The 25,478-nt window shown below is 42.8% G+C and overlaps 1 protein-coding gene and 1 long non-coding RNA gene across 3 annotated transcripts in view; one reads left to right on the forward strand and one right to left on the reverse strand.

Annotated features, from left to right (window-relative positions):
• LOC117428351 (cytosolic carboxypeptidase 4-like) overlaps positions 1–25,478 on the forward strand; it is a 93,096-nt gene that overhangs the window by 32,381 nt on the left and 35,237 nt on the right. For both annotated transcript variants that reach the window (XM_058995614.1, XM_058995615.1), the window contains exons 12-18: positions 132–215; positions 1,937–2,026; positions 3,575–3,723; positions 4,186–4,273; positions 5,077–5,221; positions 5,316–5,469; positions 15,812–15,992. In XM_058995614.1, coding sequence (XP_058851597.1) covers positions 132–215; positions 1,937–2,026; positions 3,575–3,723; positions 4,186–4,273; positions 5,077–5,221; positions 5,316–5,469; positions 15,812–15,992 — 891 coding nt within the window. The remainder of the gene's footprint in view (positions 1–131; positions 216–1,936; positions 2,027–3,574; positions 3,724–4,185; positions 4,274–5,076; positions 5,222–5,315; positions 5,470–15,811; positions 15,993–25,478) is intronic.
• LOC131699172 (uncharacterized) overlaps positions 13,898–25,478 on the reverse strand; it is an 85,582-nt gene continuing 74,001 nt past the window's right edge. The window contains exon 4 of the long non-coding RNA XR_009308071.1: positions 13,898–13,935. This is a non-coding gene — a long non-coding RNA (uncharacterized LOC131699172). The remainder of the gene's footprint in view (positions 13,936–25,478) is intronic.

The following is a 25,478-nucleotide window of genomic DNA, read 5'->3' on the forward strand; positions in this document are numbered from 1 at the left end:
TGAAGTGATGAATCCCTGTGTGGGAGAAGCTTTATTGGCCTGCAAATGCTTTTTTGCTGCAGCACAGAGAAAAAAATCTAAAGGCAGCATTAATTTATTCAATCTAACAGATTTTGTCTTTTCATTTCCAGAAGCAAAGTGTTTGAAGATATCCAGAGGTTACTCAGTCCTGCAGATGTTGTTGACAAAGTCGTGTTTGATTTGGAAGCTCCCAGGTAAAGGGCTTATAAATAAGGAATCACAGCTGTGACTGTGGAAGCTTGTGAAAACTATTTTGAAGGCTCATTTAACCAGGCTAGAGGGAGGGAGAAAGAGTGCTAGTTCTAGTTTAGTTTTCAGCAACATCTTATCTACCTTAAATAAATTAATTTAGTGCATTGGCTATATAGATATTGACACAGGTTAATTCAATCTGTCTTGTGGGCTGGACTTCCCATCCCATGTCAGTGACTTTAGACGATTCACTATGTTGTTATCTGCATTAAAAATGACAGACATGATATTTGCCGTAGGGAGACATCTGACCTTCATGCAATAGTAACATCTCTGTGCTGAATGTAGGAGTACGCCAACGCTGGTGTGTCATCAACTTGCAATCAATGATGTGTCTGATGTGCAATATTAAATCTGTTGGTCATTTTTAATCACAAATATTTGGAAGTAGTTAAGACTGGTATACAATCCATTGCCCTGTACCCTATTACCCCCAATGCTCCACTCCCCAAGCCAGAGCCCTGCAATCATTAATAATGCATCAGCGAAGTTTCATAAGGTTATGCTGCCACACAGAAGCAGGCTCTTTGTATTTTTCTGCCTAAGCAGCTACAAGCTATTCCATTCTGAACTTTGGTAAACAAGGATTCTGTGTCAGAGCTTACCTGAGATGATCTAGGATCAGTTTAGGCAAAATGTGTATTTACATATTAATAACAGAATAATCCAAAACATTTGCACTCAGCATGATGTCTAGGCTAAAGGAAATCTTACTGCTGTACATCTGAGCAGATGCACTTTTCACCTCTTTGCAAATTGCACTGTGTGAATGTATTCTCTCAATGTAGAGAATGTATTAACACATCGAGGAACACAAAGCCTCCATCTGAACACATGCCCCCTCCACTCCCTGACAATAAAGGACCCTTAACCACTAGCACTACTGCTGTGCACCTTGTTCTTGCTCATGCTTTCACATTGCAGTGCACAGCCAACCCAAATGCTCGCAAAGGAACCCTGTTTGACCTCCAGCGTGATAGTGTTCTAGGCAAAGTACAAAAAAAAAATACACAAACACTCTGTGCACCTAAAAGAGAGAGTCTGAATTTTAAACTCCCAAGCAACAGAGTGCAGCTCTAAACAAACCATTAAAGATTAACAAGCAACATAGTGCAGCTCTAAACAAACCATTAAAGATTAACAAGCAGCAGAGTGCAGCTCTAAACAAACCATTAAAGATTAACAAGCAACAGAGTGCAGCTCTAAACAAACCATTAAAGATTAACAAGCAGCAGAGTGCAGCTCTAAACAAACCATTAAAGATTAACAAGCAGCAGAGTGCAGCTCTAAACAAACCATTAAAGATTAACAAGCAACAAGCAAAGAGCAGTACTCAATTTTCACCGCCGCAGCTTCAGCACAGCCTGCTTGTGAGTAAGAGCTTCTTGATAAGTACGAGCCTGGGGGGTGATCACACTGATACAGCCCCTTCTCCGTGACACTCTCCCCCCCTGTAACCCTGATTTCTAACCCCACCATTTAACATACTGCAGATGGGCTTACTCCATCCCATCCACCCTGCCATGGTGAAACCATTCTCATGTGTGTACTATAAGTTATTATCACATATTGAACCATGCAGTATGAAACAAAATATTAAACTCAAACTCAAGGGGACATGTACTGTTTCCTCCCCTCTCCCTCCCTTATCTTTCACCCTTAGCTCTCAGGACACTGTTGAAGATTCAGACTCTCTGCGCTTCTACTCCAAATTTGAGTCAGGAAATCTCCGGAAAGCCATTCAAGTCCGCAGGTATGTTTGAAGACTCCTTGGGTTTTTTCCCATTTGCCGGGCAGGATGTGAATCAGTGATGGTGATCACCCTGGACACCCCACAGATTGTAATGCTGGTACTAGAAATTATACTTGGATATCCTAAAAACAAGAAAGAACCGAAATTCCTCCTGGCTGAAGCCAGTACTATCAGCATCATAACTCCCATGATCACTGGCAGAGGTTAGTGCAGAGAGAGAGAGAGAGTATCATAACTCCCATGATCACTGGCAGGGGTTAGTGCAGAGAGAGAGAGAGAGAGTATCATAACTCCCATGATCACTGGAAGGGGTTAGTGCAGAGAGAGAGAGAGAGTATCATGACTCCCATGATCACCGGAAGGGGTTAGTGCAGAGAGAGAGAGAGAGTATCATAACTCCCATGATCACTGGAAGGGGTTAGTGCAGAGAGAGAGAGAGAGCACCATGACTCCCATGATCACTGGAAGGGGTTAGTGCAGAGAGAGAGAGAGTATCATAACTCCCATGATCACTGGAAGGGGTTAGTGCAGAGAGAGAGAGAGTATCATAACTCGCATGATCACTGGAAGGGGTTAGTGCAGAGAGAGCACCATGACTTCCATGATCACTGGAAGGGGTTCGTGCAGAGAGAGAGAGAGAGAGTATCATGACTCCCATGATCACTGGCAGGGGTTAGTGCAGAGAGAGAGAGAGAGTATCATGACTCCCATGATCACTGGAAGGGGTTAGTGCAGAGAGAGAGAGAGAGAGTATCATAACTCCCATGATCACTGGAAGGGGTTAGTGCAGAGAGAGAGAGAGAGTATCATGACTCCCATGATCACCGGAAGGGGTTAGTGCAGAGAGAGAGAGAGAGTATCATAACTCCCATGATCACTGGAAGGGGTTAGTGCAGAGAGAGAGAGAGAGCACCATGACTCCCATGATCACTGGAAGGGGTTAGTGCAGAGAGAGAGAGAGTATCATAACTCCCATGATCACTGGAAGGGGTTAGTGCAGAGAGAGAGAGAGTATCATAACTCGCATGATCACTGGAAGGGGTTAGTGCAGAGAGAGCACCATGACTTCCATGATCACTGGAAGGGGTTCGTGCAGAGAGAGAGAGAGAGTATCATGACTCCCATGATCACTGGCAGGGGTTAGTGCAGAGAGAGAGAGAGTATCATAACTCGCATGATCACTGGCAGGGGTTAGTGCAGAGAGAGAGAGAGTATCATAACTCGCATGATCACTGGCAGGGGTTAGTGCAGAGAGAGCACCATGACTCCCATGATCACTGGCAGGGGTTAGTGCAGAGAGAGAGAGAGTATCATGACTCCCATGATCACTGGCAGGGGTTAGTGCAGAGAGAGAGAGAGAGTATCATAACTCCCATGATCACTGGCAGGGGTTAATATGCATGTATAGTTTTGGCACTGGCAGCTCTGGGAAGGTAAAGTAGCTTATATTGGATATTAAGCCATTTCTATTAAGATAATACATTAGGAGCGTGAAAGCGCTGTTGTTTTCTGAAACGCAGTCTTTTCTATATTCTGTTCCCTTCACAGCTATGAGTACGATGTGATTCTGAACTCAGATGTCAACTGCTCCCACTACCACCATTGGTTTTATTTCGAGGTCAGTGGGATGAAGGCTGGGGTTCCCTATCGCTTCAACATCATCAATTGTGAGAAAGCCAATACCCAGTTCAACTACGGTGAGAGACTGTGCGGTAATACTGCTACTTCGAAGACACGCAGGCGCGATTATAGATTAGTCATGCGGTGTAACTGTTATAGATTAGTCATGCGGTATAAACCAGGACTATTAAGTGAATGAGCAGACAGGGCGGGTTTGTAGAATGGCAAGTGTGTCCATTTTGCTGTAATTAATTTACTGGTTCAGTGCAGAGCCTCCATGTTAAATAAATGAATGAATACAATAGGGCGGGTTTGTAGAATGGCAAGTGTGTCCGTTTTGCTGTAATTAATTTACTGGTTCAGTGCAGAGCCTCCATGTTAAATAAATGAATGAACACAATTTCCCAGCATGTAGGCCCATGCCTGTGAACAGAGCCATGCTTGCAGGCTGTACCCTCTGGAGAGAGTCCCTGTTCTCAGGGAGGCAGCTGGGAGGCTCTCTGCTCCCAGGCGCTCACTCATCTCTTTACCCGTGGCAGGGATGCAGCCAGTCCTGTACTCAGTACGAGAAGCTCTGGAGGGCAACCCTCACTGGGTCAGAGCGGGCAGCGACATCTGTTACTACAAGTGAGTCCTCCTCTGTCTGCCTGTCTGTCTGCCTGCCTGTCTGTCTGTATTTTACCATATACTTTAACATATACCAATTTGAGGCCATTCAGTAATGCTGCATATAATATTCCATTCTTTTTTTTAAACCACAGCTATGAGGTTTTTAAGCTTTTATAAATGTCTTCAGAGTATGCCGTGTAGTTGTTGTGGGACACTCACAGCAAGCTATCGGCCTGGTTGATAACTATCGCCACGCGAGTCCGTATAGGATTCTGAAAGGAGAGTTGACACTCATCCACCACCCACACAACCAGGAAGGGACAGCACAAAAACGAAAGATTTGAAAGGCTTTTGTTTTATTCCACTTTATTTAAAATAAAGTAATAACTAAGGAAACAGACAAATATACCCACAAGAGGGACAAAAAACACAAAAAAAGGAAACACAAAGTTAAATCAAATAAACAATAAGTCTCTTTCTGCAGCCAGAAGAAAAACACTGCCAAAAAAACCCCAATGTTTTGAAAGAGAGAGGGAAGGGAGTATCCACGGGTTCCACTATCCCCTGGTTGCTGAACTCTGTAGGCAAGAGCAACACTATAAAGTCCAAGGCTACAAGAAACAGTTTAATTATAACGAGGGGGCTAAATACAGGCAGGCTAAAATACTGTGACATAGTAATGAAACACAGTTGAGTCCCCATGTTTTCCTGGTCCAGGTTTAACCTACAGTAGTCTTACTGTGCTCACTGTGGAGAAGCTGGTTTGGGATGCTTCCTTGCGGCAGAGCTGAAATGAGCCCATTATTTATTCTCTTTTTCAGGAATCACTTTTCTCAGAGCTCGCTGCCAGGCAGGGGACAGAAAGGTCGCACTTACTACACTCTGACCTTCAGTGTGACCTTCCAGCACAGCGAGGACGTCTGCTACCTGGCCTACCACTATCCCTACACCTACAGTGCTCTGCAGGTAGTGACCCTCTGAAGCACCTTGCTGCTTCCCTTTGCCAGGCCGTTCCCCTGACAAACACAAACCCATTGCACCATTGCTTCCCCTGTTTAAGATGCAGCTGCAGTGCTTGCAGCGCACGCTGGACCCCCTGAAGGTGTTCTTCCAGCAGCAGACCCTGTGCGAGACGCTGGCAGGGAACCCCTGCCCCATTATCACCATCACCGCCCAGCCCCCGTCACGCAGCTGGAACCACCTGCACCAGTTCCGTGAGTACAGAGACACGGGACAGGCCACACACCCAGCCCAGTGGACTCTGAGACGTCTGCTGCACACCACCAGCACACAACCTGCTGTGTATTGATGTAGTTTCTCTACACAACCTGCTGTGTACTGATGTAGTTTCTCTACACAACCTGCTGTGTATCGATGTAATTTATCTACACAACCTGCTGTGTATCGATGTAGTTTCTGGGGTAGGTGATAATAGATAGATAGCAATGTCCCTGCCATAGTAGTAGTAGATATAATGTGTCTGCTCAGGGACTTGTGTACAGTATTAGTAGTAGTTGTTTGGGTTGTAATAATAACCCTAATACTAATATTAATGGGAATTTGAGTAGGATGTGGTTTCCCTTGCTGTCCTGTGTGATGGATGTCCTTGTGCCGGGTGGGGAGGGAGGGACATGCTGACCCCCTGTTCCTGTCAGGAGTGCAGCCTGTCTGTCTGCAGGAGCTCCACACCAGGGACCCGTCACTGCGGCCTCGCTCCGCACACTGATTACTGTTAAGGGGAGCCAGATGCGTACTGCCCTCCCAGAGAGGCTAAGCATACGGTGTACAGCAGACTACAGGAATTTATTATCATATCAAACTGCTGGAGCTATTTTTACAGACTGTTCTGGTTGTGGATGATCAAGTGCTCTTCTGGCTATTAGGACTAATAAGAAACTACCACTGGGCATTGGTTAAGGGGCTCAGGGAGTGACGTGAGCATTGTGGGTTACTGCTGAGCTCCAGAACTTTGGGAAGGTTCAGGGAGTGACGTGAGCACTGTGGGGTACTGCTGAGCCCCAGGACTTTGGGAAGGTTCAGGGAGTGACGTGAGCACTGTGGGGTACTGCTGATCCCCAGGACTTTGGGAAGGTTCAGGGAGTGACGTGAGCACTGTGGGGTACTGCTGAGCCCCAGGACTTTGGGAAGGCTCAGGGAGTGACGTGAGCACTGTGGGGTACTGCTGATCCCCAGGACTTTGGGAAGGTTTGTTAATCAGTTCATTCACCCCGAACTCGATGGCCATACCTGATACATTGTAACTATTTAAAAGACTATATATTGTTTTTCAGTGTGTAAATATACTTCATCTTTATTGCAGTATAATTCCAGAGAGTCTAACAGCAACCCAGGAGCCACCAGACCCTGTTTTGCCCCAGTCTTAGCTCCCCCTCCACACTCTAACCTGTCAGATAATCTCTCAGAGTTTTGTGAGCCAGTTTAATTAAGTGCACTAATGAAATCAATGTTTTTCAGCTGTCTGACGCTCAAATCATCTTAAACGCAGTCAACGTAATTCTGTAGCCGATAATTGATTAATAATGCAGTTCAGGTCATGAATAATTGGCTGCAGAATGTAATAACTGAAGCGTCTGTTTTCAGTGAAGTGATGTGAGGATCTGAGGGTTGGCTTTCTCAAATTTCTAATCTGGTAACAGGCTTGCAGATTAACTGTTCCAATGAACTAATCTTGTACTGGAGAGAAGCATACTAAAAAAACAACTGTAGTCATAGCAAAAGGGCATGGGAACAAAGGCTGCTGAGTTTCATTAGATTGCTCTTTATTTGTTAAACTGATTCTAGCACTGTAGCTTTACATTACAGTAAGGTCAGCTCAATGTAAAGCTCATTCACTTTAGATATGGAACATTTGTTCTTTTATTTTATTTTCTGAAGTTGGTGGAAGAGTCCTGTTGGATTTTGCAGCAAGTTTGATACGGTTTGTACTAACTGGCACAGAAGGGCTGAACCTATACTACTGCTTCAACGTGTACACAGGCAGTCTTTCAAATGTGTTTAATGTACAGTAACCAGCTTTTAATGAAGTGCTTCAAATATGTGCTGTCATTTAAAAAAGCATGTTGTACCTTTCGATAGCTTTGGGGAGATGCATTTTCAAATGTTTACATCTACTTCAGTATCCTGTTATACAAGATCTTCCAGACTCTAGATGGTAGTTTCTGCTTAAACCACAACTGACAACTGCTGCCATATTCAGTGCCGTGATTCCCAATAAGAAGGACGGTCAGCAGGCTGGCATGACTTTGAGATTTGAACCCATTGTGTTAAAAATGAACAGCATGTTAGGGCTGACATGTCAGAAGTGCGCAGTACTTGCAAGGCAGCTGTTGTTTCTCCTCGTTGTCCCTGGCGATGCTGCACACATTCAGGTCTGGGCACGGAATCTACACCAGCCATGATAATATTTATATTATTCTGTGACTAAACTGTTTTCCACTGCAACCTTTACCAGAATACCTGCTCACTTCTCCCACTGAGCAATGCATGCCAGCTTTACACAGCTGCACACTCAGTAGGGCTCCATGCTATTTAAATGAAACTTTGTCTGGCATCACTGCGATTAGATACCTGGGACCACTGTGCTGAAAATCACTGCTACCACTCCTTCTCTTCCCAAAACCACTGATTGAACAGTTCTTCAATACAGTGAAGGAATTCGACAGCACAGCTTTCTCAGTCACTGCCCCACTGTATACAAATAGGAGCCCTGGGAGACGAGGCAATGCTGTGCATCAGAGCTGAACCACTTAGTGAATCACCTGAAACACCCTGGCTCAGTTAGAGAAGCAGAGATGTATTGGAGTTTTAAAGGGTTGTGAGAGGGAGTCTGACAAGTCGTGGATTCTGCATCCCAGTTTAGAAGTGCAGCATGGAAACCGAGGACAGCTGTGTCACTTCCAGTGTCTGTAAAGCATGGTGACCGTCCCCGAAGTAAAGGGACTGCTGATGGCTCTACGAGAGGACTAGGAGTGGTGGGTGAGGCACACGATAACAATAGCAAGCTTGTGTCGAGCAGAGCAGGCAGGGTCTTTAGGAACTTTATTACCCCAAGCTGTAGCACAGAGTGCTAAGCATCTTCAGAATGATTTGAGCACATATCGAATTCAGTTACAGAAAATGGGCTGAGATCGATTTTCAAACATATAAAAAACAGTTGTTAGTATTGCTCTCACTTTAAATTATTATTATTAATTTTTTCTAGAAGTCCTATTTATTTTGCCACAACGCTATTATCTAAAAAAAAAATGACAGTAAATTCATATTAAATAAAAATGGAGATTTGCAATCAAATATGTGTGTCACGCTCTTTCGTTTAATTTATGAAGATATATGCGATGTTGCTATGCAAAGCTGACCCTGTGTCTTGTGGTACAATACCATCTGTTCAGCAGGGTCTCCAGAGTGCAGGGTCTGATAGACAGGAAGCTGTGTGTGGAGGTGCAAGGTGTAACTAGGCGTGTGGTGAGGGAGGACTGCAGGAGATTCACATTCAGACTTCACTTCTTTCACATTCATTGGGGCAGATTTATTAAGGTGTTTACATCGAAAAACTATTTCCATTTTTTTTGTGAAAGGAAAATCAAACTATTAATTCAAAGCCACAGACTCTACTCTTTTATAAAACTAGAAATGAACAGAAAGTTAGTTTTTCCGATGTACATTAGGCTGTTTGTGAAAGTTAAATATCCTATTTCTGGTTCTTTTTTTGTACAGGTTTTTAAAATGGCCTGTGAGATTGACAAGGTTAAAAATGGAACTGGATCAACACTCCTTCTTTCCTGAATCCGGAGAAGGAACATTGCACTGTTTGAAAGGGATCCTATTAGTCAAATTGTCATACTAAATAGGATTATGTCAGCAATTACCATACACTGAAATGAGCTCCAGTTAATTGCACTGGAACGTTTTTAATTAATAAATTGGAAATTCAAATCTTCTTTTTGCAAGCTTTAGAGGGTAAATTCATCTTATAATTAGAAATGGACATCTCTGATTTGTACTAATTAGGTTCCATTTGCATATGCAAGTGTGGTCTATGTGAGAAGAAGAGATTGCTTTTTGTTGCTTCAGGCTAGATTTGTACTTTTTCCAATCAAAGACGGCTGGCTTTTGTTCCCGTGCCTTTAATTACTGGCAGATCATTGACGCTTCCAATGGCTTCTGACATGTTAACAAATTACAAAGCAATCATTGAGGTCTTGTTGATGCGCTAGTTCAGAAATCTCCAATAAAACCTGTGCAGAAATAACCCAGTAACGTTGACCTCAGAACCCCATCCTCTTTCATTGGACTGCCTTCAAACCCCACCCTCTTTCATTGGACTGCCTTCAAACCCCACCCTCTTTCATTGGACTGCATTCAAACCCCATCCTCTTTCATTGGACTGCCTTCAAACCCCACCCTCTTTCATTGGACTGCCTTCAAACCCCACCCTCTTTCATTGGACTGCCTTCAAACCCCACCCTCTTTCATTGGACTGCCTTCAAACCCCACCCTCTTTCATTGGACTGCCTTCAAACCCCACCCTCTTTCATTGGACTGCATTCAAACCCCATCCTCTTTCATTGGACTGCCTTCAAATCCCACCCTCTTTCATTGGACTGCCTTCAAACCCCACCCTCTTTCATTGGACTGCCTTCAAACCCCACCCTCTTTCATTGGACTGCCTTCAAACCCCACCCTCTTTCATTGGACTGCCTTCAAACCCCACCCTCTTTCATTGGACTGCCTTCAAACCCCACCCTCTTTCATTGGACTGCCTTCAAACCCCACCCTCTTTCATTGGACTGCCTTCAAACCCCACCCTCTTTCATTGGACTGCCTTCAAACCCCACCCTCTTTCATTGGAGTGCTCCCTGGCCTTGGTGCATTCGTGTGGGGTATTGCCACTGTCTCAGATATCCCTGCAGTAAAGATAAATATTAAAATACTAAAAACAGCACATCCAGTGCGGCACACCAAGACTTTTCAAGTTTACCAAAAGATTGTCAGATAACCAGCTGCTGCTGTGGGTTCCTGTAGCTTACACGCCGTGGGTGTGGCAGTGGGCAGTATTGCCTGCTTTGGAAGTTGTGACTCAGGTACCTAAAGTCTGCACTCTCATTATCCCTGACCCTGAGTGTGAAGCTACACAGGGTTTATCCACTCAGAGCTGCTAATGGAAAGCAATTCAGGTTTCTGATTATAGCTCAGCGATGTAGCCCTGTGATGACACTGTTCAAATGAACTTGGCAGTTCTGGTTTTGTTATGCAATGGCATCCAGAGAGCAGACTTTCACAGTAGTTTCACACTGCATTTTTGAGCGCCACTCAGATCACATTGCGAGAGGTTTCAATTGTAATTTTATATGTATTAAGATATTTCCCTAGAAAGTACCATGGAGCTGAAACCTATCTATTGCAAAGTTGACCCCTGAGGAGTAGCAAGAAGCAGCAGAAGCAAAAACCATACGAAACTTCAATGAAGACAACACAAGCAACCTGCAAATGTAACAGTTTAAAATCAACACGGCACAGAACAGAAACGATCTGCAACAAGCTCTGTAAAGCTTTGCAGACTTCTGTCTCCGGGGTCTCAAAATGTAGCAATTATATACAGTAATCTTCTGAATATATTGCACACCCTATTGCATATTTTAGAAGCATCTCATGCAGGTTCTATGCAGGTTGCACATGGGTTGTGGCTTACTCCAGTAATACTATTCTATATGATGTAGTATGGAGTAGTAAAAGAAAGGTATACACACATGGTGTGAGTTATACACAGGGTGGAACTCAAAGCAGCTCAGATCAGCATCTTATATAGTCCAGTAAAGATGGTATTATTTATAAAACCATTTCAAAATGATTACCTGTAAGAAAGGTTTTCAAAATGATTACCTGTAAGAAAGGTATACACACGTGGTGTGAGTTATACACAGGGTGGAACTCAAAGCAGCTCAGCTCAGCATCTTATATAGTCCAGTAAAGATGGTATTATTTATAAAACCATTTCAAAATGATTACCTGTAACCCATTTTGTTCATCTATGATTGTAGCAAAGGATGAAGGCATTTTGATATTAGGAAATATTTTGTTTAGGAAATCAGCGCAGTTTGGTTTATAGTATTATATATGTGTATATATATGAGGTAGCAATATCCTGGTCCTGCTGTATGTTGATGTATGTCTCCAGGTTAAAGGCTTCCTGCCTGGAGTCTAGGGCTGAAACATGGGACTCAGTATACCCAGCTCTCAAAGCAGCAAGGACAGCTGGTCATTGCAGCTGCTCTAAACCTATTCTAGGTCATTATGTTGTTGATGAACATAAAATCAGCTGCTGCTAGAATTTCCAGCAGGCTTACATGAACACTTGCTGTTGTTGCCGTTGATATTATTCAGAATAAAAGAGTTGAAAAGTTTCATTAAGAACAAAGGCTCATTTCTATTACTGACAGACTCAGCCCCCCTTTGCACTCGCTCGCTGCCAGTCGAGAGGTCAGTTAGCAAGTTAGTCGGATTGCCAAAGGGAATTGAACAAGAAGCTAGGGATCTCCTTGTGGAGAAGTTAGAGGGGAGAGAGCAGCCAGCAGACACAACAGACCAATAAAACCCAAGGAACGCACACGCACACGCACACGCACACGCACACGCACACGCACAGCCGAGTTGTATTTGAGCGGGTCGTTAGAAATTCCTCAAGAGAATATGAATATGTCTGGTGGAGACCCCTGGAGAATGCTGATAATATAGTGTGTACTCATTACCTGCGACCGCCTTGTCTCACGCCACACTCACAAGATGTGTTGCTGCTGCCATCCAGCCCAGCCGCTCTAATAAGCCTGCGGTACAGGTGGAACTAATGGCTTCTGTGCTGTCAGTGTATACAGTTTAAGGGTATGTAATAATGGAAGGTACGAGTCTTCTGACTTACCCAGGGCATGCTGAAGCAATCCGGTTTTAAAAAGAGCCCGGATTCTTACAGTTGAAAAGCCCTGTGAACCATTTTGCAGGCTGAAGTAAAGGAGCCTATTAAAGGATAGAGCGTTACCCATTTAACAGGCAAACAAACATGGGGTTCTGGCAGACTGGGGATGATGTTGATTCATTCTAAACGTCTAATTAAAAAATGGGTGGTTTGGATTAGAGAGACCGCACGCACAATATGCAAACTTGTATTTTACCACTACCTCTACTGCTAATATGATTTTTGCTGAGCACATAAGCCAGTGGCTGAATGTTTTTCTGGCCAGGATACTAAATACAAAGTCAAATATGGATTTCTAAATATGTAGTGAACTGTACCATAGGATCTGAAACACACACACAAGTGGCACGTTCTGCTTGACACCCTGGAAGATGAATGATCCTCATACCTCAGAAGAGCGTCCAAGATGTTGTGCCTCGACTGGAGGCGTGTGCCCAAGCTGTTCCAGTTGCAGGAGGCAGCCCAGCTTTCTACTTGCATTGGCTACAGAAAGTGTGACTCTAGATCTATATATTGATGAATACACACACACAGAGGCCCTAGTTGTCCTTACAAAACCCCAGACTGCTCTCAGGGATATTTGAGCCTTCCTTTGGAATGCTGATGTTTAGTAAATGGAGTAAAAGAAAGCAAGAGAGATGGTTTCATATCAGCAGCACATTTGGAATTTCATTGAATCTGGCTATAGTGGGCACTGCAGGCCTTCAGTCTGGTTAATAAACAAATCAAAAGAATTCCCTGACTGCTGCATTGATCCTCGAAGAACAAGTTTCTACTGTCTCTCTCGTTTAAGAGTCTTTTCTTTCTTTAGCTGATATATCTAGTGCCATGCTGGCTGTGATGGAGAAAAGCGAGTGGCAGGAAAGAGGCAAAGCTTTAAGAAGACAGATATTGAAATTTGAGTTACAGGTTGAGCTCTGGGCATTTTTACAGACCGGTCTATTTTAACAGGAGCTATGTGATGCTGTGTCCCACAGTCCTGTTCAATACAATACATGGGGTGTGTGAGCCGCATGTTCAATACAATGCATGGGGTGTGTGAGCCGCATGTTCAATACAATGCATGGGGTGTGTGAGCAGCATGTTCAATACAATGCATGGGGTGTGTGAGCAGCTTGTTCAATACAATGCATGGGGTGTGTGAGCCGCATGTTCAGTACAATGCATGGGGTGTGTGAGCCGCATGTTCAGTACAATGCATGGGGTGTGTGAGCCGCATGTTCAGTACAATGCATGGGGTGTGTGAGCAGCATTCTTCCATAATTAGTTGAACCTGCTATGCACTCTACTTTATCAGAAGCAGAGCTTGTTGGGTTTCCAGTTTGCTGACCCAGCTGTCCTTAAAGCCATCGATCCCTCTGTACTCATTTTGCTCGTACCGATGTCCGCCTTTTAATTTTTTTATTTCAAACGAATTTAGAGAAAAAATTTTACAATTCAGTCTTTTAGCAACAAAACCCAGAGCCCCTCAGAACACAGCAATATAGAGAAAGATAAACAACTCTAATGACATTTGAAGCGGCTTCCTTTTTAAACTTCAGCGTTCATTATTCTCTTTTTTCAAAACGGTAGAACAGAAGCAAATATATAATAACAGGGTTTTCATCATTCCTGCCACTGAAATTCACAATGATGCAGAAGACACTGACGGACTGGCTGGACCATCTTGTGATGGTTAAAAAGCCCCTTACTTCTGAAAAAGAAAAAAAGAAAAGAATAAACATCAAGCATCTCCAGGGGAAGTGTTTTGTAGTTAAAATGGAAAGCGATAAATATCAAATCAGTGAGGGAGGCACAATTTAATTTTCCTTCAAAGAGATCTGCTTTATCCTGAGAAATTGATCATTTCTATTCTAATCCAGGATAAGAGATGTCCTTTATATCTCCATGCTCTTATATATTCCATGTTAAATTGAGCTTTCAATAGCCTGTTTCAATCTGTAGCCATGTTTGTATCAAGTGAGGACAGATTGAATTCATTGTATCGTCACACACAGTATGAGGAAGCTGAAGAGATTGATTGGATGTCATGTTGTTGGCTTGTTCTCGCCATTGTTTTATTGGCAGTGAATAAGAAACCGATGAAGACACTAGTCGACAAATTTGTCTGCTTGACCTTTCTGTTTCTGTTTCAGCACACTTTTCAAATCAGAACCTTCTTAGCATTTACAGCTGCAGTGTTCAATACATTTGGGTGAATATTATGTGCACGCTGCACATCCAGGGGTAAAACAACCTGCCGTGCCAAACAGGTTCCTAAAGCTGCCCCCTGCCATTGTTCTTTGTGATGCATCTCAGTCAGGGCAGCATCAACTGTGTGGTGTTTCATCAAGATCTGTATAGGAGTGCCCTAGTGGACTGAGTCTCAGCTTCCTTATCAAGAGTTAATCTTATCTCTGATCATTGAGCACAGCTCTTGAAAAATTGTTACAGACAGCTTGACTGCACTGATGAACACTTCGGTGCTCAAGTTTCTGGTTAATGCTTTTCTGTTTTGGATGTGAATCGCATGCGGAATTAAAGTGGCTGCTGTAAACTCTGCTTCAGTGTTGCTACTGTGCATGAAAAACAAGAGGAAGAACAACGTGCAAGTTCGGCTCTGGACATGGGTAGCACAAGACTCACAGTCAACCATTTGACTTGAGATGGGCTGTGTCTCATTACAGGAGAGCAAAGGACTCATAGTCAACCATGTGACTTAGAGAAGGACTGTGTCTCATTACAGGAGAGCACAAGACTCACAGTCAACCATTTGACTTGAGATGGGCTGTGTCTCATTACAGGAGAGCACAAGACTCACAGTCAACCATTTGACTTGAGATGGGCTGTGTCTCATTACAGGAGAGCACAAGACTCACAGTCAACCATGTGACTTGAGAGGAGCTGTGTCTAAAAATGGGAAAGCTGTCATACATGGATGGAGTGTGCAAGATTGTTAAGTTTTATTAACATTTTGATTCAATGCATTGTTTAAGAACATAACCACTCTGTCTTCTGGCATCACAGTGTAACTCTATGCCACTAGTCTGCTCCTCAAACTGCTCTCTCAATATATAGCATCATAAACCTTTAGGACTTTTCGGTATTGAGACAGGGCTTTCAAAATCACTGTGTTCACCTTTTCAGTAAGGTTTACAATAAGTGCCCTGTTAGTCAGTATCTGTTTTTTTATTGCATTATTTAATTCAATTTCCTCATGAGTAAACTCTTCGGAACTCAAAACTCAGAGCTGCCACAGATCAATATTAAATTGGAATGGACTTGTCATTAATATTGTGATCAAATCAGAACATTTCCCCACTCCATCATTGCAAGATTTTATACAGTAGTTACAGTATATGTATGGTTATAGTTCTGCAGTAGTTACATTATATGTATGGTTATAGTTCTGCAGTAGTTACAGTCTATGTATAGTTGTAGTTCTGCAGTAGTTACAGTATATGTATAGTTATAGTTCTACAGTAGTTGTAGTTAACCAGTATTTCTAGCTGTATAGTTGTACAGCAGTATTTCTAGCTGTATTTCTAGCTGTCTGGTATACCCCCCCCCCCTCCCCCCTGTCTCCCCAGGTAACCGTCCCTGCGTGCTGCTGACGGCCCGTGTTCACCCCGGGGAGAGCAATGCCAGCTGGGTGATGAAGGGTACTCTGGAGTTCCTCTGCAGCAGTCACCCTGTGGCGGAGAGTCTGCGAGACGCATACATCTTCAAGATCATCCCCATGCTCAACCCTGACGGGGTCATCAATGGCATGTGAGTCCCTTTAGCACAAGGTTACCCCTGCAATTGTTTATACAGCAGCGTGCTTTCACACACTTACTTAATGGCTTTTGACAGCCCATCATAACATTTCAATGCTGTCACACACAAGTGCACTGGGGCTGCGTGCTGGGGAGCCAGCGGGAGGGAGGACACCTCTTGTAATCACTTGTCTTCTGCGTTGTCTTGATTGCATGTTTTCTAGGATTAAATCTGCAGAGTCTGACAAGTTACTGCCCGATTCCTGATCTATCTTCCACACCAGGATACACCTCATTTCTCATCAAGGATCATCAGTCATATTTTTAATGATGAGAACTGAATTCTGCCAGGAGTACTTTTAAACACCTATGGAGTCATTCTATCCACTGTATCTGTATGTCAACCTGTCTGTCTAAAACCCAACATTGTAGCTTCCAGGCTGTCATCAGCAAGTGTCTGTGAGGGAAACAATACAAGTGATTCACTTTTCCAGGTGTGTGGAAAATCGGCTCATATCATTCACAGCACTGACAATATTTGTCATTTGCATACAAAAGCCTCTCATACAGCAGGAAACTCTACTTTAACTATCCCTTATTTTATATATATATATATCATATATATATATATATATATATATATATATATATATATATATATATATATATATATATATATATATATATATATATATTTAGAACAGCTTGGCAAGTCTATCTCTCCAAATACCAAATTTAAATCCTGTTGGCATAGATATGGAATCTGGCTGGAATACAAAAATCAAAGTAGGAATGCCTTTAGGATCTAAAGAATCAAGACTTGTGTCTAGTACTGTATGCAGGGCAATCTCAAGTGAGATTTAACTGTAGAGGTACCGGGAGGAATTTGGAGCAGACACACAGTACGACTTGAAGGGTTTGGCAGTCAGTGAATAACCTGCAGGGGACTGTCTGCCACAGAGAGGTAGTTCCCTTCTTCCAGCGCTGCACATTGCAATAGCACTTGGCTGTACTGAGCTGTCTATACCCATAGGGATTACATTGATCCCAGTCCCTTATTGTATCAAGCAGTCTGCTTGGATTGGAAGCGCATTGGCTTGTCAGTAAAGGCTGGTCACTGCAGGGCCTGGTTACTGAACCCTGGTTTTTTTCACTCTAAGCTCCTTATCAGTTCCGGCTCTATTGACAGGGATCCTTCAGCTGCCCCTTTATCAGCTCAGTGCTCTGCAGGCAGTGTGCTCAATAGACCCGTCACAGAGAGAGAGTGTTGAAACAGCAGAAGACCCTTCAGACTCCCCAGTACTGCACGTTAAAGGAGGCATGCAATTCTTCATTGATACGCTGGATCCACACTGATTTAAATGGATTTTCTGGGCTTTCACTTGTCTCTGATGAACAACTGGTTGATTATGCAACACCTGTGATTTCTGGAAAGCCATTTACTCAAGGCTGCAGGGAAATGAATCAGTAAAGTACATCAGTATTGACTGACATGTAAAGGTTATTTGAATGTATTTGGAATCTGAAAACAATAACCCTAAATCTCAGCAAATACAAACGGAATTTAGAATCCTGCGTTTTCATTGTTGAGTTGGAAGGAACGTTGCCTCTCGGTGTATCTGTTGCCCACTTCCCATCTATGATTTGCACCCTCAATTGGAAGCTGCCAAAGTGACCCCTGGCATAGCAGTCAGTAGAAATAATTTGTTTCTGTCTGAAGAAGCTCATTGTTTTGCTGCAGTTATTCATTACTTTTTTATCTTCACAAAACTGTATGCTTACCTATAAAATTGTTCCTGAGCAATTTCAGAAGATGTGTTTTTATGTATATATGAAGCTCATCCTAAAACTTCCGATCAATGAGATGAAAGGGGTGGAGAATGTAACGGGCAGTGCTGTGTGATACACTGTCGTTCTGGACTCTGTCCCCTGTCAGTGAGATGATGAAATGAGATGAGGTGAAAGGGGGGAGAATGTGCACCAATGACTCCTCATCTGGATCAATGATCCACTCTGAGAAAAATGCACGCTTGCCCTCTGTGTTATAGTAACCTTCTCATGGATGATTCGCTATGCATATCATACATGGGGGTGAGGGTCTGTCAAAAGAAATGTATTTGAATCTCTAGCCTGCCACCCTTACAGTATAAATTAAATGCTTTACCTGCCAGCTGCTGTTTGTTTTGTGTATCACACAGCTCGAAGATCACATGACTCTTCTAAAGTCTGATTGATTTTTTTGTCACTGGACCAGTTCCACTATTGTGCTGATATAAAATTATTCATAATAGACTCTGCTCCTGCAATTGTAAACTTTTATTCTGTGTTCTTTTATTTATTACTGTATAAAGAAAGAAAAAAGAAAGACAGAAACACAGGCTAAACTGTATTAAAAAAAAATTGATTCATTGGGGCGGTCCGGGATACGACATTGACGTATTGTGAGGCCTCTGTTAGCGGGATTGAGAAGCGCGTGATGAATGGCGCGGTCTGTCAAAGAAAATGTGTTATTCATCATCTCGCTGAGAGAGAGAGAGAGAGAGAGTGAGAGAGAGACAGAGAGAAAGACAGAGACAGAGACAGAGACAGAGACAGAGCACAGGACCACAGGACCACAGGAGAGAGCTCCTTTAAAGGACACGAGTCAAACACAGCCAGGTGATGAATAAATAAACACAGAATCTCTTTCTAGTAGTTCTGGTGCAGCTCTAAGTCTTTGCAGTGGATTTCTGTTGAGAGGATTAGGAGATGAGGTTTGATTGTGCCAGCACCAGGTTTGTTTTTAAAAACAGTATTAAGAAAGCATTGTGGTGCCGAGCTTCAGTTAACTCATTACCCTGTTTCCATGGTGTGGAATAGACACTTTCTTTTATAGCTTCCTTCATTGTTTTACTGCTTACCTGTACGACAGAGATTCTTTGGACTTGATCGAATACCAGTGACAATAGGTGAGAAATCTCATTCGATAGAAACTCATGTCTCCTTGAGAAACCCATCATGCACTCTGACAGGCTGATTGAAGTCACTGAGTTTAAGGGCAGTGAAGCCTGCTTTCTGTCAGTCAGAGCTCCACAGCCGTGATGTCACAATCCAATAGGGCCCAGGATTGATAGATGCTAGTGAATGGGGGTGGGGCAGACCCATGCAGTGAAGACTGCTTGCTGTCAGTCAGCGCTCCACAGCTGTGATGTCACAATCGAGGGGACAGCAGGGTGATGCCAACTCCAGATGACCCTGAACGGTAACACTTTGACTCTCTGTATCCTCAGTAAATAAACTGGGAAGCAGTTTGCCCTGAAAATGTAAGGAGTCTAATTGTTACTGAGCCTCTGGCTTCTTTATTATTAATCTATTGACCTTCACCTTTGGCAGTTAACAGGAAACACAGGCATTGCAGCTTTAGCTTTCATTACAGTTTAACCCACTGGGATTCACTTCTGAGCCTGAATCAGTTAATATCCTCAGAGGGTCCCAGAGTGTTTGTTTACTGTATCTCCTGAACACAGCTTTAAATATGTAGTGCATGACTGGCCTTAACGCGGAACGGTGTTCTCCCCTAGAAGGTGTTATTGGTAACCTTTCATTCTAACGGCAAATGCATTTTCTTGTCTGTTAATATTTCAAATTCAAACTGGAGAAAACGAGAATGAATTCTCTTATAAACTAAGTAAAAGACAGGGTCTGTGCAGTAGAAGCTAGGAGTGCCCAGAGAAAACAAGAGAACTGCTTGAGTTACATTTACATCGAATACAAATGGTCATTATGAATAACTTGTTAGCACCACTATATACTGCTGGGTCTGTCGATGTTTCTATGGAAACAAGCAGCTAACCTCAGAGTTGTGGGGAACCATAACAGCAGATTTGCTGTAAAGTGCATCCAACCTCAGACCATGAGAAACTGCACATGAATAACATTGAAATACTGTTGCAATAGTTATGTCAGACAGCCATGACTACTGCAACACCTTGCCTTGCTTTCAACTTGAAAGACTCCGAGCCAGTGGAAAAAAGAACCATTTAAATCAACCAAGGCCTTTTACAGACAGCAAACAGGCCAATTATACAAGTGAGGTCAGTGCAGCTCTAAGAATCCTGACTGAGATCGGTCAAACATGGAAATGTATTCCGATTCCTCCACAGACAGGGACGGAGATGTGCAGCTCATTATGCGGCTGTGTGTTCTGAGAGTCTGGCTAGAGTTCTGGGCCTGGAAGGTATTGAAAGTGGCTATTTTGAACAAGGTATTAACTGCAAGAGGGATCCGAGGGATGAAAGGGAATGAGGAATCACATGCATAGTCTACTAAGCAATGAAGTTCTCTGTCCAGTGGGGGTCTGTAATGGTCGTTCCTCGTGCTGTAGTGTGGCAAAAATATATATATATATATCCTGTTCACTAGCAAGGCGATGCACGTGTTCTTTCTTTCTTTCTTTCTTTCTTTCATGGACCACTTGTTGCCCTTCTCAAAATCATATTAGTAATAAAATAATTCACTATATAAAAGTCACATTTAAAATTGCAGGAGCACAGTGTCATTGAACATAACCTGAAGGCATAATAATGAGGCACTTCAGAGGGCCAGGTCAGGCGTGAGAGAGCAGGCAGGTAATTCCTTCCAGCCCTCTATCACACGTACGGATTGAACCCTTGATTTATAGTTTTTAACTTGGTTGATTGAAGCCCCATCATAGAGATAGTGATCCAGTATAGATCTCTGCATATCACATCTCCAGCTTCCCAACGTAACAAAATAAAATGTGGCTATTAGAACACTGTTAACAGACAGCCCTGTACAGGGTAATTCCTCAGATACAGTGGGGAGCCCTTCCCCCATGGAGACAAGCCCACACCAGAGATAACAGCTGGTATAGGAAGAGATATATATATATTGGAGGCAGAGGAGTGAATGATCAAAGCACCAGTCATGTATCACAGGTCTCGGTGCTAAGAAAAAACCTTTTGACACGTGTCAGCTGACAAGACGAGGACCCGCCCCTGCTGTCTGCGCTTCTGTGATTTGCTGTTGAGAAACATCATGTGTAGATGGGAGCGCAGCCCGTGAGAAGCTATCAGGACATGCTGTTTGACATGCCGTGTCCCTAACCCAGCTTCCCATGTCACTCCCTATCAGAGAGAGGTGAAAGATATGAGGAATAGGCAGCAGGAGCTCAACCAGCTGGAAAAGTAGAGGAATCCCTATTCAACATGATGCCTTGTTCAGGGCTAGCTCTGAACTCCTGATGTGTGTAACTGGCTGGCCCCACACACAGTACTCCTCTCTCTCTCTCTCTCTCAAAGTATAAGAGTCACAAACACAAACTTGAACTATGAACAGTTCAGTAAGATGCAGCTCTAACTAGCTAACCAGAAATTAACGAGAGAGGGGAAATCAATTTGTTTGATCTCCTATAGTCACTCATTTGTTTTGGGGTAGGTGGTCCCACCGTTCCCCTCTTCCAGGTGGTCTCATACTGGGAGGCTGGCTGTCACGCTATCGGCCCTGTCTGCTGGCATTCATTATTTAATCATTCTCCGAGGGCTTCAACGCTGGGAATATTTTGGCAGCATTGTGCATCCATTGATTCATAAATGTTTCATACAATTACTTGTGGATGTTTCCGTTATGAATTATTATCATCACCATCATCATCACTTCAGGCATATTGTTCTGCATGTCTGTTTTCAGATGTGTATCTGCCTGGATGAAGAGGACAGGGCTCTGTCTTCAGCTAGACAATCGTTACCAGGCTTAATAAGCTGCAGTTAACATGAGACAATGAGCTGGAATGTGTGAGTGGTTGATTGGGCTGCTGTTTGTGACCTGCCTGTTCCCCCTGGGATCTTCTCATTACCCTGGCAACCATGTTTGAAAAAAGGAAACAAAAGAGCGCTTCAGCAACTGGAAAAGAAAGGTTTATTTGACCTCAATGGCATGTGGTCTGTGCAGAACTCCAAGCAGACAGCTGAGTTACGATGGACTTGTACTGCTAGGGGCGTCCATCTAATCACTGATCAGGGTCTGAACCCTGGTCTCCAAGGCGATAGCCTTCCCAGCCAATAGGGCTTCGTGCTGCACTCCAGACACTGTAAACTCAACCCTGACAAGGATTACAGGTGGTTGCTATTGAGCTTACAGAGTTCAGCAGAATAACCAGATAACAAAGCGTTCTGGTCTGCTCCTGTAATTCACTGTTCATGTGATTGCAGTCTGATTGAAACTGACTGGACTGGACTCCAGTCATACAGGATCCACTAATATATGAATACAATATCATGCAAGATGATGAAAGGGATATTGCATTGCAACACTGCATCAGAGTCATTCAGAGTAATGCAGGAAAGAGAATAAAGCTTTGTGGAACTGACTTTTCATACCAGCCCAGTCAGGTTTGTTTTACTTCAATTACCCCCTCTGTGTTCTATCAAGAAGGTGATTTGAAAAGCAGTTTACTGCAGTGTAATCAAAGCTCAGCTTCAGTAACTCGGATTTCATTATTTTAAGTTTGATCGTATTGAATGCCTTTTTGAGATCAATACAAATAGCTGCAGTAAATAAACCTTTATATCCATAACAAGTGTTATTAACAGGTTCTCAAATCAAATTGCTACAAGAGTAAAATATAATTCTCCTTAACGCACTTCATTACTCGAGCCTGGGTTCATTTGTCTTCTGATTTTGACACCGAAGCAACAAAGGATTGGGACCATCATCACTGCTGTGTAGACAAGCTTGAGGGCTTAGTAATGGGTTGACCTCCAGCTGCTTCTAGTGTTGGGTCTTTTAACAGTCAACAAAGAGGCATTTAAAATAATTGCTGAGGGAAAGTTTCACAACTTAAGTCTCATATTTGAACAGCATGATACTAAAAATCATATGTGGGCTTTTGAATTATTAATAGAATGTAATTGTTTTTTTTTTAATCTCCGCTGGGGAGACCAGCTGAAAAGCTTTCGAATCAACAACAGAAGGTTTTAAAAAATAAAAATAAAAAAAAATAAGCGAAGTGATGCATTCTGCTCAAACATTTGCCTTGTTTGAAAAACACAGAACGGATCAAATGCATGTAACATAACTAACTGATACATGATATGAAGCCCTCGGTTTTGTGATCTCCAATTAAACCAATTAGATAGATTGCAGGATCTTTTATCTCATATTCTCGAGCAGCAACTGGGGTTCCCTTATTCCAAATGCTTGGGGAACGAAGAGTCATGCTGTACCTCCCTGATGGCTGGAATTACAACTCCTTCAAATAAATAATCAAAGATCAGTATAGTTTGACTAGTGAAGGACCTTTGATTCGTGCCTTCTTGTAGAGGCCTGTTGAGACATGAGACTGCATTGTCTTGATAAAGAGAACTCCTCAAGACCTCAAAGCTGTAGATTAGGGGGCAGAAAGGACTCTGCAAGTGGCCAACTGCAAGGAAGGAGTGGTACGGTGCACAGTGGTGCATTGCTTTAGCTTGGCACACTCCATTATGACATGCATTACACACTGTTCACACAACACTGTTCTGCCCGTCACTGCACAGTTCTATACCTCTATTGCTTGCGCTTCGTGCTTTATTGCTTCAGTTTATGATTTGAAACCACTCAGGCCTGACATCTTACTTCTGTTCAGAGTAACCAAGCATCTCTTTCAGCCCTGATGCGTTGTTTAGTGTCACAAGTGCATTAACCTCATAGAGTTTAAATTGGGCATGAGGAGAGACATATTAATGTTGCTGGCAGTAATCCATAGACCAAGCCATAAAAAACAAAAACAAAGGCTTGGACACGTCTGGAGAGCAGTGCTAGTGCTGTTCTGGCAGGTCCCAGGTAGGTTTGGAGTCCTATTAAAAACAATGGCTTGGACACGCCTGGAGAGCAGTGCTAGTGCTGTTCTGGCAGGTCCCAGGTAGGTTTGGAGTACTATTAAAAACAAAGTAACAATTTAACAGCCTTTTCATGCAGATCTGCAGTGGAAAACATTCTTGTTTTTTTTTATTCTTTATTATTCTTTATATTCCTGCAGTCAACCGTGAAAGATGACATTTTTTTTTTATATAATTTCTAAAGACATAATATTGACTTCAGGCCAAAAAAATACTCTGATCTGTCTAGAGCTAATTCCCATGAGCTCAATACTCTCCTTCTGGCCATTTACACAAGAAAATACATGTGTGGGCTTATTTGCTTTCAAGATTCCTTGCTGTAAATACCTTGCTGTTATTTACCCTGCATTGTGTGTATGTGTGTTTGTATATATTCACAAAGATTTGCTTAAATTGTGAATCTGGCCATGAAAAACAAATCAACAACAAAGCTAGGACTTGTAGATGACGGGGGCGTGTTGCGCTGGTACTGTAGATTGTGTAGGCATAAATAGCGTTCCTAAGAGTGGCACTTGACATATTTGTTTGTTATAAATTATTCTAAATTAAGACAGAAAGGAGCTCTCAGGTACACAAAATGCAATAAACAGAAGACGAGGCCTTGGTGATTCATCAAGAAAACTACAAAATCACTGCATCACAATACTGAAAACAGAATGCAAGCTGACTTTAATTGCACATCTCTGTGTTCACTTCAATCTCATCTTGTTCTGTGCCAAATCTCTCATTAAGTATCAGTACCTGGCACCATGCCAGATGATTGACCAGGGAGCCATATGCAGAGTGCCAAACATTCTATATTAAATACTGCTACATGAAATGCTTTAAAATGTCATGACAGTGTTTCTGTAATGCTGCGCTTACACAACACAATGCAATCAATAAAACATGGGGCTGTTCAAACATGGATAACTCGGTACACTTTGCATGAAATATGCTAGAAATACATTTACAAACAACGTGACGAAAACAAGCCAGCCCCCAATTTTGTTTAGCTTTAGTGAATACAGTAACCTATCATATTTAATTTCCTTTGATTGCATCTTGTATTTACTGAGATTTTACTTGTGTCTGCACAGCTACAGTGTAATCCATGCTACCGGTATGCATTGTGTTTGTGTAATTCATGGTTCAGTTGTAACCACATCCAGTTGCAATCACAGGTGTCATGATGTCACTGGCTCCATGTGACCGGCACTACCAGCCTGTGACTGTGTTTCCTTGCCAGGACAGGCAAGATGATACTGTAATACTAATCAGATCATCTGCACAATGCTTCAGAGAATACTTTGATATGCAGGGTTATTGATTATGCAATATGAGAATATGTGAAGCTGTTGGGTTTTGTTTGTCCCTTGGACAAGGCTCCATGACCACTTTTTTGTTCACAAAGTGTTACATCATGGTACTTTTCAGCCACTGTATACCTCACCTGCACGGTTTATACTGTGGCTGCAGTGTTGGTTTCCTATGTTGCAAGACCTATTAACCAGTATGATGTGTTTGTATGGTCTGGCTTTAGCTAGTTGCACCTGCTTTACGTTCTGTTCCCACAGTTTTACGGGACTGCCAGTCAGTGTGTGCTGTTCTGAGACAGACACGATGGTGCTTGAGACTCACGT

Source organism: Acipenser ruthenus, chromosome 21 (assembly GCF_902713425.1).
Source record: "Acipenser ruthenus chromosome 21, fAciRut3.2 maternal haplotype, whole genome shotgun sequence".
NCBI lineage: Eukaryota > Metazoa > Chordata > Actinopteri > Acipenseriformes > Acipenseridae > Acipenser > Acipenser ruthenus.